We start from the raw sequence: 12,810 nt of genomic DNA, 5'->3' as shown, positions 1-12,810 counted from the left end.
CTGCTTGCCATTAGCAGCCGAAGCCCAGGAGAGCACAATTGGCCTTGCTTCCTCAGGAGTAAGTTGAAAGCACTTATTCCCCACCTCCCCGCTTCTAGCGTGATGTTGGTCAGCACAGGCGTCTGTTAGCTGTTGTATCTGAGCTGGGGGGCCTTGCTTTTCTCAGAGCATGCAGGCTGCCTAGAGATGCTGCAACAGCAGCAGGTCGAAAAGAGACAGTGGGTGGCTTTACCTCTGTCGGAGGAGACACGTGCCAGTCTTCACCCTCCAAATGTTAGGGCTATTGCCAGTGATATGAGGAGTTCACATGTACAGGGATTGGGCAATTAGCTTTCCAAGTTGGGTAGAAAATGTAAATAAATAAATAAATAAATAAATATCAAAAGTCCCTACTGCGCTTCCACTGTGGCCTTGAGGTCGCAACTTTCTAAACCCTAGCCACGCTGTTTTGCCCTTAGCGGTCGGAGTCCAAAAGATTAGCATAATTAGCCGGGCTCTCTCTGGTTGTATAGACAGCACTCTTTCCCCTCATCACTCTTAAGTGATGTTGGTTGGCATGTTAGCTGGTGTAGCAGAGCTGGGGACCTTGTGCTTCATCTGAACGTGAATGGGCGATGAAAAGTAAAAATCCTTCCCAAAATTTTGTTCAGACAGCTTCAAGTAGCACAAACCAGGCATGGAGCTGAATTCTGAATTCTAAAATCTACTTTTGGATAGTAATGTAATTTTCTTTCCTTTGAGATGTGGTCCAAGCAGCCGAGGTGGGACCCAGACGGGCTATTAACCCATAATTATGAAACGGCTAGCCTCTAACATTACTGAATAATTCATCATGATAACTATAATCTGCACAGATAATGTGCAACCCTTTTAACATCCAGTAGCTCTTAGCATTGCTTTCGTTAGGAACCCAAATACTGCCAAACTGGACAAGCATCTATTTTATTCTCAGCCTGTAATAAGTGCAATATTTTCTATTGTATACATTTTTTAAAGAGCCTATGGCTTCCTATGGACATTTTTATTACATATTTCTATTACCAAAAAAATAGCATCAAGAGTTAATACAGAATTTAAGGGGTTCAATTAGAACAAAAGGTAATAATAAATAATGGTAATTCCATTCATGTTAAAACAAATAGCTAAACAAATGAACAGTAATGAACAGTAAGGTACACAATATCAGCCTTAAATTATTAAATTATCATTCAAATAGATAAATCTGCCCTTAAAATAAATTAATATTACCCCCTACACTCATACTCACCAAAACCAGCGATGTCCAGCACTCCAATGAAGTTGGAGGAAGTCTCGAAGGGGAAGCACTGGTTGACCCGTGTGACCACATGATCGAAGAGGCGGCTATAAACGGCCTTGGCCAGGGCATCACGTGCATTGTTGGCCTGCTCCACCTTAAGAGGCACCCTGGAGAACAACAAAGTGGGCCAGGAGGAGTCAAAAACTAGGCCAGAGCTTCTGCTAATGCAACCTCATCAATAAACGTCCATTCAGCTTTATTCCATCCATCCATTCTAAATGCTGTCAGCCCACGCCCCTCAACGGGATTCCAGCACCACCACTGGGCAAAACTCAATTCAGGAAGGGCAGGGCAAAAAATAAAGTGACTTCCTTTGACCGTTATTTTGAATCAAGGAGCTTGAGACCTTGTGCTGAAATTGTGTACTATTCCTGACAATCTTATCTCACCTTCCAGAACTGGTTTGGTTAAATTATTCATATACTTAAAGAGGTTATCAGAAAAAGTGGAGTTTAAGGGGTTTCCAGTTCTTATCTTCTATTTCTATGAAGAACAATCCCAATGAAACCCAAATGGTCTGGTGATTTCCTAGAGCAAACCCTAGGGATATGAAGCACTGCATATATCAGCCCTAAGAAATCTCTGTTTCCAAAATGTCAATCTTTCCTGAGAGGTTCTAAAACCCTTGGACGACATGTAGGCAAGGTGTCAGTTTTCAGATTAAAAAAGACAAAGAAAATGGAGCTATGAGGTTGTTCTTAGGACATCGCTGATAAAAACAGCACCTGCCTCCCAAGTGAGTTGCCTAAAGTTAGAACTACTGCATAGCAATAGACACTGGATGGCAAAGCAAGGATACAATGTTTCAGACAGTGACCAGCCACTGTGAGAAAATACTCAAGGGTCTGATCTTCAGCTCATGGTCACCACCTCTGAGACCAGTGTCAACTGCCATACGAATTCTCCACTGGCTGATCTTGTTCCCTTAGCCTTATCATTCTGCTATGTGAAGCCCTGCAGTTTGATTCTGACTGTCTGCATTCCATTAATCCAAGTTGGACAAGCTGTAAAATAAATCCCTGAAGCATCTGCATCTGCAAACAGTGGTTGTTAACTTTTAGATGTATAGACTTATTACTGCCATTTGAACTACCTTGTGAACCCTGGTGCACACCAAAATGAACCCAAAACGTAGGAACAGAACACAGAATGTAGGTATTTGGTACAGGCAAAAGATGAGTTACGCAGAATTGCTTATATGACCAAATAATCACAAGACAAGCACTGAGGCAAATGCAGCTGGAGCAAAATACGCACAGATGGCCACGCCCACTGAAAACAGTGGTTATGTCCTAAACATCACACTATCTCACTAAAAGTGCATCACCATTAGAAATACGTTCAGTAATGTAGTAAATAAAGTTTTGAAGTGTGTAGTTTGGGACGCTTAATTAATTTCTCTGGAGAGCAAGCTGCGGCTTAAAAACCACTGGCCCAAAGGCTAAAATCTAAAATGTGGGAGTATTTGGGACAGAGGGGTGCTCTGTAAGCTTTGCAAAGTTGAGATGGCTTATGTTTGTCAACTGCCATCTTAGAACGACAGCATGTGTCAACACGCTATGTAATTTTTGCAATTTCTGTAAATAATATGATAATATTGTTTGCTGCTGTGACACTGTTCATTTCCCCACTGTGGGACTAATTAGGGATTATCTTATCTTTTAATTAATGCTCTATCTCAGGTAATAGGTTGCTATGATATGAGGCAGATGTTACGTGTTAAAACTGAAGTATTTTGTTGCAGAATAATGCCCTAAAGTAAATACTGTGTGTGTTTTAAGAGAAGATGATTAAAGATAAATTTTTTTTATTATTAAGGTTAAATTGTTTTAAATCAAGCACACACACAAAACCCATTTATAATAATTAATAAAGTATAATAATAATAATAATAATAATAATAATAATAATAATAAGTTACTGGTTAGATGTATCAACTAATTGAAAAATAGTTGTTAGATTAATCTATAACAAATGATCGTTAGGTGCAGCCCTAGCCGAGTTCCAATTCTATCAGCCAAGAACAAAAAGCTGAGGATGCAGAGGCCTCAGGCTCTCCAAAACTGGACAGTTGAAGACTGCAGAAACTTGGCCTGGCCTGATGTATATTAATTTCTGATAAGGTACACAGACGGTAGGTTCAGAATTTGGCACCACTTTGACCCCTTTTACACCTGGTCACTTCATGTGTCTTGAGTCGCAGGAGTATATCTGGATACCACATAAAAGTACAGGTGTAACCGCACCTGAGACTCATTCAAAACAGACACAAATCCGATCGCTCAAACCACTTCAGTAGGTCGTCCAAGACGCAATTGAGCCACGTGTTATATCAGTGTAAACACATCTGTCTAATGAAGACACATTCAACAACCAGTGCGTCGCCAAGCATGTGATCAATGTCTGTGAGGAAGATAATCATGGAAGACGATGGCATGTAAAATTGCTCATTTAGAGACAGCAGTCATCTTTAGCACAATACAGGAAGAGAAAGATTGCAAATTTCATCCCTCATAGCAATCGGATTTCAGTCTGACTAACTGGAGATGCATTTGACTAGGGAGTGGAAATGCATGTGGCTTAAATCTAATCAGGATACAATCCAGATCGCGAAGTAATCAGGTGTAAACGGGGTCTATAAGTTTGCACTTCCTCTTCGATTTGTTTGATTTGTTTTATTGTTATTATAAAAAGTAAAGGACTTTTTTTTTTTATTTATGTAAACAAAGACGCATCATCACATTTAAGCCACAATCAAATATAGCCTCCACCACTTGTAATGTGGAGTAATAGATCCACATCTATTACTATATATTTTTATATCTAATTCTCTATATATAGAGAATTTCAGATTTAACAGAATTCCTCTTCATGACTCAATGACACTTTAGTAGAGGATGAATGGACATATTTCAGCACACTAGTTGTCGCCAGCTTGCAAGTTACCTTACAGTTAGGAACGCATTTAAGTTCAATGCATTCTTGGTGTCATGAGGGGCAGTGTCTCACTTCATCACATGCAGCACCACGTTATATGAAAGAAACATAGAACTTAAGAGAAAGGGGAAAAATAATAGCTTCAGCGGGCTGCAAAGTGGTGGCATTCATGGCATTTCACGGTGTGAACTGGCATTGTCGCTTCAGTGCTGCTCGAAAATTGCCTCCACTAGTCTCCACAGAATATGATACGGAACACAACATACTGCCCGCGCTTGGCCGCAATCAAATAAGGAATTGTGCTGTGGTGCTGTGAAGCCTGGATACGGGCCTTCTTGCAGCATCTAAAAAGACCCCAGGTGACTCCCCAAAGACACGCATGCATTATACATCTGCCACAAATACACCCAGTCCAGCATCTGTGCTTGGTTAAATATTAATCCACTGAGCTTTGCCCCATCATTCAAACAACACTGAATCGAAAGCCTATCTGAAGAAAACATAATAGAGTGTTCTCTGTTCCAAGCAACTTCCACTTCCCTTCAGCAACTTAAATACACACCGCTCTTGCTATAATTGGACTGTGGGTTGACCACCTAGACCCTGCCTAGAAGCCCACACCTCTCCCACACTTCCATAACGACATTACTATTATGAGTAACATCCGTTTCATAGGCCCTAAAATAGAACCCTGTGGGACACCACAAGATAGGCCAAAGCAAACGGTTGCTAAATAATTTACATTGGCTTCTGCATTAGGATTAATAACTGAATAATACACCTAGGCTTTAATTGGTTCATGGGCTGTGTGTTGCAAGTAAGTGGGGGAAAAGGGTAGCCTCACTATTGTTCTCAAACGATGGGGACTGTGGACAATGGCCCTAGAAAGTTGTAGTGGAGTTGTACTGGGCCAGGCTAGAACAGGCCCTGGATCCTACTACTGAAGCTGCAGAGGGACAGATACAGGTTCTCTTAGAGCATCCACTCTTATGCAATCAATAAAAATATGCCTGCTTAAGTATAACAGAAAGCTTTCAATGCCAACTACACTATTATAGTCCCTTAGCCAATTTGGCCTGTGCCAGGTTTCATTAAAGTGACCATATCTCTGCCGCAAAGAGGCTGAGATTAGCTATTTTCAGCACTGGCTGTCAGTACGAATCCAGCGTGAGGATTCAATAAGGAGATGAAGATCGGGATGAGCCAAATTGATGAAAGGTATTGCTAGAGGACATTCACATCACAGGGGAAGAGAGAGACTATGATGAATGCTGCAGACACTACGCAGGAGCCTGTTAGGATCGGTGCAGGGCTCCCATCGCAGGATACAGAACACCACTGCTTGTCATTAGAAGCGCCTTAATGCAAATAGACACTTAAGAAAAGCCAGGGAGCCTGTTCCTGGATCAGCCGCTGGGTGACTGCAGTGTAAGTAGAGCTCTAGGAACAAGAGGCTGCCCAGATCAACTTTGCAGTGCAGTGAGCATCAATGTGCATGAAACAATGAGTAGGCACTTCCCAGAAAGTTACTTAACATAACTTTTGTTTATGTAGTAATTTCTACAGAATTCGTAAACCTAATGTTTGGCATTTACATGTTGATAAAATCACTACCAGCAGGGCTAGGAATCGCTGTATTAGAATACAATTAAGAGGAGCAATGTGTATAGTATGGTGTCTAGACAAAGCATTTGTGTTCAGTCTCATACAAATATGCAATGGTTGGTTCCTGTTCTTGACATCAAGATCAGAGTTGATAGATCTGGTTCTATTTAAAAGCAGACAATAATTCCGGTAGCGTAGCGTGGTAGCGTCTTGGTCTGCCTCCAAATAAACTTGGATGCAGTTTGATTAAAGTAAGAAGGCAGCATGGGCCAAAAACATCTAAATAGACCAACTGAAGCTTCTTCTCTGAAGATCTTCTTTGGTATGTGCCACACGTGAGTTTGCTGCTTTTTAAATTTGTAGCTGTCTTCTCCAATCAAACTCTGGTGGTTTGACTGAAGTAGGAACGCAACTAGGACCAAAAACATCTAAACGGACCAACTGATGCTTCTTCTCTGAAGATCTTCGTTGGTATGTGTAACACATGAGTTTGCTGCTTTTTCTTCAAATGTATAGATGTGTTCTCCAAACAAACTCTGGTGCGGTTTGATTGAAGTAGGAACGCAACAAGGACCAAAAACATCTAAACGGACCAAATATTAATCAATGTTCTTTGCTTTTTGCAACAGATGGGTTTCTTCGTGAGCTTTGAATTGGTAACCATAGAACAAGTAGTTAAAGCAGCGTTATGCGAGAACTGGTATTTCTTGCTTCTGGGCTCCGCCTATAGCTGGGAAGTGGAGGGCACATTTTGAGCCAGCCCTCAAGGAGGACACACTTGCATGCAATTATGGACTTAAAAGATACAGAATTGCTACTGAAAGAAGAATGTAGAGTGAGGTGGTAGAGTAATACTACAGGATTATACACAAATATGACTCACTGCGTAGTTCTTGTAAGCGCTTTCTTGCCTGTTTCCTCAAAGTTACCTACAGCATTAGCAGCATGCCAAGCCCCAATGTGGCAATGTGATAGACCATAGTCTCCTTATTACAGGTCAGGGGAGCATGACAATGATTTTGAAGTTGATATTTAAAGATAAAAATGTTACATAGTGTTGCTTTAAGCTTTTAATACAGGACTCGATGAAAAGCCATTGAAAAAACTTGACATACAGTTTAATTAATACACACAGACTATATTATGCATTCATTTATGACTGTCAGCTTTTTAAATAGCAACAGTCTAGTGATTGTGCCCCACGTGGAGTCCTGGAAAAACATGCCATGCCTGGCCTCTAGTGGTAGTTTGCTTAAGAATATTACAAGACATAAATAAAATCCATAAGCCCAATTAGACAAGAGCACAATTTATGATGTGGATAGGGTGACCATTTCCAGTTTTCAGAAAATGGGCCATAGGGGCCAGATGGATGACAAATGTCAATATGACAGAAGTTTTAGGCAATTTAAGAAATTCCAGTTTGTTTTTTAATCCTGCATTTATAAATCTTAAAAGGGGGACATCAGGACTCAATGTCAAATAAGAAGATAAGACATTACTAAAAACTGCTGCAATACTTAGGTAAATGTTGAAACACAGTAAAATTGAACAAAAGTGCACCTGGAAAGACAGTAGCATTCTTGAGGTCAGATCAGGCCTTCTTTCCTTAATGACCCATGGAACATACATGTATGATGCATTTTCGCTCCATTCGTCTGTCGTTTGTTTAATGTGTGAAGTGGACAAGGTCTGGCTGGTGAAGTCTTGTGTGTAAGGATTACTTACTTGATGACTGTGCCTTTGGCGCCCCCTGCAGTGGTGAGCATAACCCTGGTGGTGAGGCTGACTCTCAGGTCCTCCTGGTCCAGACCCAGGAGCTCCGCACAGTACTGTAGAGTCTCACTTGACTGGTTCTTCAGAACACAGCCACCTGCCAGATAGCACAAAAATAGTATGGCCTTCAATGCAAACAAATGATCTACCTACCAGTATTTATGACTAAATGAGTCCCGAATAAGCAGAGAAAATGCACTTTTCCTTGCATATTACACCCAATTACACTGGCGGTCCATTAGGATGACGGATACTCTCTATTTCTCTGAATGCTACCATTTCTCTGAAAACATATCCGCCAACGATGCCTTTAAGGCAAGTGCAACACTTACATAACATTCATCTGCTTTCTTACAAGCAAGTGAAAAACAGGATGAGGCCTCAAGAGAGAAGCTCAGCAGTGGGTAAAGAAATGCAGCAAGTCTGATAGGTAAATGGGGTTCTACTTTTCTCTGGAGATGAGGGAAAATAACAGAAAACACAGTTACACAGCTCACTAATGAGGCCTGTTGAGGTAAGGTGTGAGCCAAGTATGGGACGTAGTGTGTGAAGGTGTGTGTGCATGTGTAAGGAAGCAAGGAATGGTGAAAAGCCTGAGGTGATTAGCTGAACGAGGAAAGCCGTGCACCTTTCATGGGACAAAACTAACTGCCTGAGGCACAGCCTGTCCTTCACATTTCAATCTGTCCTCTATAATTTAGTCAAACAGTTAGATTTGTATATATTAACAGGTTTCCGGAGGGTGATGAGGAATATGTCCTCCTGACTTTTTGATGTAAGATCATTCTGGGTTGCAGGATGATTTATCCTCATCATCACATTCATTATTGAGGCAGTTTGCTTAAATATTTATGGCGAAATGCAGATTAGATTTAGGAAGACAACGGAAAAACAATATTAGGCGATATAATACAGAATCTGTCTAATAATACATGATGTTATTACCCTAGATAATGGCACCACTTGTTTTGTGTTAAACTTCAGACATACAAAGCATTAGATTCTGGGGGGGGGGGGGGCAGTAGGGATTTAAAGGATTTAAAAGTCTGTCAGACCTCTTCGGAGCCTTTTAATGGCGTAGGAAACTGTTCTCAATGGTATCCAGTGGTATCCTTAAAGTTTCAGATGCGTTTCCGTATACAACATTTCAAAGCACTATGTTTCGAGACTTATGTATATTGTGTATATTCATCAGGTCAAGCCTTACCGTTTTTTACAGTATTCTCTGACATTTACTTAGATATCCGTGCATATCAGGAATCATTGTATGGCTTGATTAGAGAATATCCTGTAACAATTTGATGTCTCGTCTAAAGGTAAGGCCCACATTTTTAAGAGATATAATGGTCTATCTGCATTTCTTGGTTAATTGCTTTTTTTCTAGACATTATAATCGGAATCTTGACACGCAAAGTAACAGTGCAGTAACACAGTCCACAAAGTTTTTACAATTGATATTTGAAGCCCTGACTGTTTACTGCTTACCATGTGATTCACTAGACTTATACTACTGAAATGCCAATAATACCCCAAATAATTGGGGCTATTCTCCAGTAGACATAGTGGTGCAGCCACTATGATCAGAGGATTGCTGGTTCAAATCTCAGGTCATGTTGCTTGCCATCAGCAGCCGGAGTCTGAGAGCGCACAATAGGTCTTGCTCTCTCAGGGGTGGGTTGATGGTATTTCCTCCCCACCTCACTCCTCTGTTAGCTGTTGTATCGGAGCTGGGGAGCCACACTTGAGCGCGCCGGCTGCCTAGCAATGCTACATCGGCAGCAACAGTGGCTGGTTTCACATATGTTGAAGGACAATTGCTAGTCTTCATCGTCCTGATGTTGGGGGCATTGCTAGTGATGTTTTTTTTTTTTTTTCAAAAATCCAAATCTTGGTTGTGTAGGAGTCTTGAATAAGCAGAGAAAATGCACTTTCCCTTGCATATTACACCCAATTTTTTATATATATATATATATATATATATATACACACACACACACACACAGTTTTAAGAATATATTTAGCAGCCACAGAAATAAAACAACTGTCCAACCAGCCTGTCGTCAACAAGTTCACGGCACATAGAAAGCAGAAAAAGAAAGGAAAAAGGAAGCCTTTACCAGAGGTGCTCCCAGTCTCTTCAAAGTCTATGTTGCCGAGATGCAGAACTCCAGCCACCACTCGGAAGAGATTAAGCTTCTCAGTGTCATCCAGGCCAATCTTCTTCATGGCCCCGCACATTCTGTTAAAGTCCCCAAGGTCATCCAGCAGTGGGTCTTTCAGAGCTCCTACTTTAACATGCTACAGTAAAAGCACACACAATCAATCAAAACAGTAAAAAAAAAAAAAAAAAAAAACAGTATTCCAGTCTCTCATACATTACGCTTCCTGTGAACGGCACCAACAATGCAATATTAAAGGGGAATTGCAGAGATTTTCCAAAAAGCTTTTGCATAATTCAACCTTCAATTTTCTTCTCTACTTCTTCCTGGTCAGGGTTGCGGTGATGTGAATTGGAGCACTGTAGAGAGACTCACCGCGAGTCATTTGCTAATATATTGGCACACCTGTTGATTCATTGTTTCTTCCAAAATAACACAGTTCCACTGCTCCGCAGCCAAACGCTCACGCCCATCAGCCACATCTGGCATAAGGTTCATGTTTATCTGCTCCAGAGAGTCTTATAATAGAATAAGACTAGAATAAGAATAGAATAAGACTCTCTGGAGCAGACAATACTTCTCTACAGTGACTAAACAAGCAGTGTGTGAGCATTTGCTCATCTGTGTCAGCAATACATGAGCAGGGGTGTGCACAAAGATTTGGACATATAGTGTATTTCTTTACATTGGTGGTGTTGGGAACCATGCATATACATTTTATTTACTATCCAAAATGACCAGTGAACCTTTAGGGTCTAAAAAGGTTTTATATGATTGTTTTTTTTACTAATAAATACATTAATTCATGAATTTATTTTAGGCCAAACTTTTTTTTTCTCAACTATAATCACTCTAGTTCCAGCTTCCCAAAAGCATTTTGGTGTCAAGATCACCTTAACTCAGTCGACCATCTATGAATGATTTTCATGCCAAAATGCTTTTGGGAAACCCAGCCCAGAACAGAACAGAAAATAAAAATATGCAGAAAATTGGTCAAATCAATAGAATTCCCCTTTAACTACAATCTCAGGACTCAGGAAAGAAGCTGGAAAGAAAATTGGAAAATCAGAAGAATTCCCTCATGGACATTCTTCATCCAAGGAAGGTATAAAGACTCAAATCTGTTGTTTATTAAAGCAACAAACCATTCTGTTGCAGCTGATAGTGTCAGACTGCTTCACTGGGAGGCCACAGCACTGCAGAGTTCTGTGTTTTGCCTGCTAATAGATCTAAATAAAGGCCTTGATAGTTTGAAGAGTTGTCAAAGCACTAAAACTAAAACCTGACGTGTCAAAGAAAGACATTCTCAAGACTCTCAATGTTTCAGGTGCTGTTCACGCCTGGTATTAACATGACTCCCGGGTGATCCGTCAATCATAAGTGGTCAGCACAAAGTACAGGTGTAAACGCATTGTAATGAGATCACTCAAACTACGAGGGCGGCCACATTATGTGGAGTAGCACCACCAAAGCACCACCCATGTCAACCTTGTCACTGGTCCAGTAGGAAGATACGTAATAACCACGAAACCACCAGTTAAGCTGAACACGCTACAATAACAAACTAACTAATGAATAAAGGCTAATGGGCGAGCGTAACTAGGTGCCTCAGCTCTATGAATTTATTATTATTATTATTATGCACCATGCCCCTCCTCCAGCGGAAATTATGTAAAAAAAAAAAAAAAAAAAAAAAAAAAAAAAGGGCAATGGCAGAGCAATGGCAGAGTACGCATTCAACATGAATATCTGTGTGTTTTGGCAATCAGTCGTGACTGGATCACCCAGGACTCCTATATTAATACCAGGTGTGAATGGGGCCTCGGAGTACCAAACCCAAGTGTCTGTAGGCATGCATCTCCACCACAGCAAACCCATGCATGGAAAGAAACAGAATCGCACACATGTAATCAGGACTAGTGTCCGGAAAAGTAACAAATTACAAAACATCACCTTTTTATCCTGGATTTCAAGAAGAACATGGAGATATACAACATTCAGTTACAAGCACAGCAAATATTACTGTCCCATTGCAATTCACACACAATTAAGAGTCTGTGGGCCGTTCTAAGGTACTGTTCTTAGCACAAGCAAAAGTTGAAAGAAATCACATGTTGGGAGTTTGCATGATCATACTTTTCAGTTTACTCTTCCCTACTGCTAGTCATGGGCAATGCCAACCCAAAGCCTGTCTGGCAGTGTGTGTGTGAGTGTGTGAGTGAGTGAGTGAGTGAGTGAGAGAGAGAGAGAGAGAGAGAGCCAACATCTCTGTATGTTTTCATCATTTCAAGCAGTGTGGTAAAGCAGCTGATCACACTTGGGGGAGACTCTCCATTGGTTAAATATTGACCTGATATTGGGTCAGAGAGACTTAGCCATCCACTCCACTTGGAGAGAAGTAGGGCCTGCTGTGCTCTCAGAGTTCTGGCTATGATTGGCTTTGGCATTGTGGAGAGGGAACACAGCCTTATTGGACAACTGTGCCACACAGAAGCCCCATATGGATAGAGTATACATTATTGACATATTTTACTAGCCAAGTTAATTGCACTCCACTGACATGTTGGTTAATGACTCGTATTCTACAGCAGTACTGAACTGAATTTGCAAGCAAAATTCCCTCAGCAAGTCTTGGTTTTTAAAAAGTGAATTTTAAATAAGTTAATCAAACTAATGTTTTGAGTTGGCAGCAGAATGTGATGATTTTCGAATATTTTATAGATTTTGAAGTATATGGACAGTGGCATTTTTTGTCATTTTTTACAATGCATTGCTGATTTATAATGAAGCAATCAAGGTATGACTAAAGTGCAGACTTTTTTAATTCAAGAGGTTTAACAAAGATATTACATTAACCGTTTAGTAATTACAACCATTTAGTCCTGCACTGTTCACAGGCTTAGAATTAATTAGACAAACAAACTATTGTACATAAAAGGAGATTTTTTTAATACTGGGATGTCATTCTGGGCAATATGACCTCAGACCAATTTTACGATTAATTAAACATTTTTG

At 40.5% G+C, this 12,810-nt stretch overlaps 1 protein-coding gene across 3 annotated transcripts in view; it reads right to left on the bottom strand.

The window, feature by feature from the left end:
• Positions 1–12,810, bottom strand: part of myo6b (myosin VIb) — a 57,642-nt gene that overhangs the window by 29,149 nt on the left and 15,683 nt on the right. For all 3 annotated transcript variants that reach the window (XM_072689638.1, XM_072689636.1, XM_072689637.1), the window contains exons 11-13: positions 9,754–9,934; positions 7,589–7,733; positions 1,268–1,425 (exon numbers count right to left, since the gene is read on the bottom strand). In XM_072689638.1, the coding sequence (XP_072545739.1) occupies positions 1,268–1,425; positions 7,589–7,733; positions 9,754–9,934 (484 nt within the window). The remainder of the gene's footprint in view (positions 1–1,267; positions 1,426–7,588; positions 7,734–9,753; positions 9,935–12,810) is intronic.

This window comes from Salminus brasiliensis, chromosome 10, assembly GCF_030463535.1.
Source record: "Salminus brasiliensis chromosome 10, fSalBra1.hap2, whole genome shotgun sequence".
NCBI lineage: Eukaryota > Metazoa > Chordata > Actinopteri > Characiformes > Bryconidae > Salminus > Salminus brasiliensis.
The sequence above is the reverse complement of the archived record's forward strand: the minus strand, read 5'-3'. Positions and strand labels throughout refer to the sequence as shown.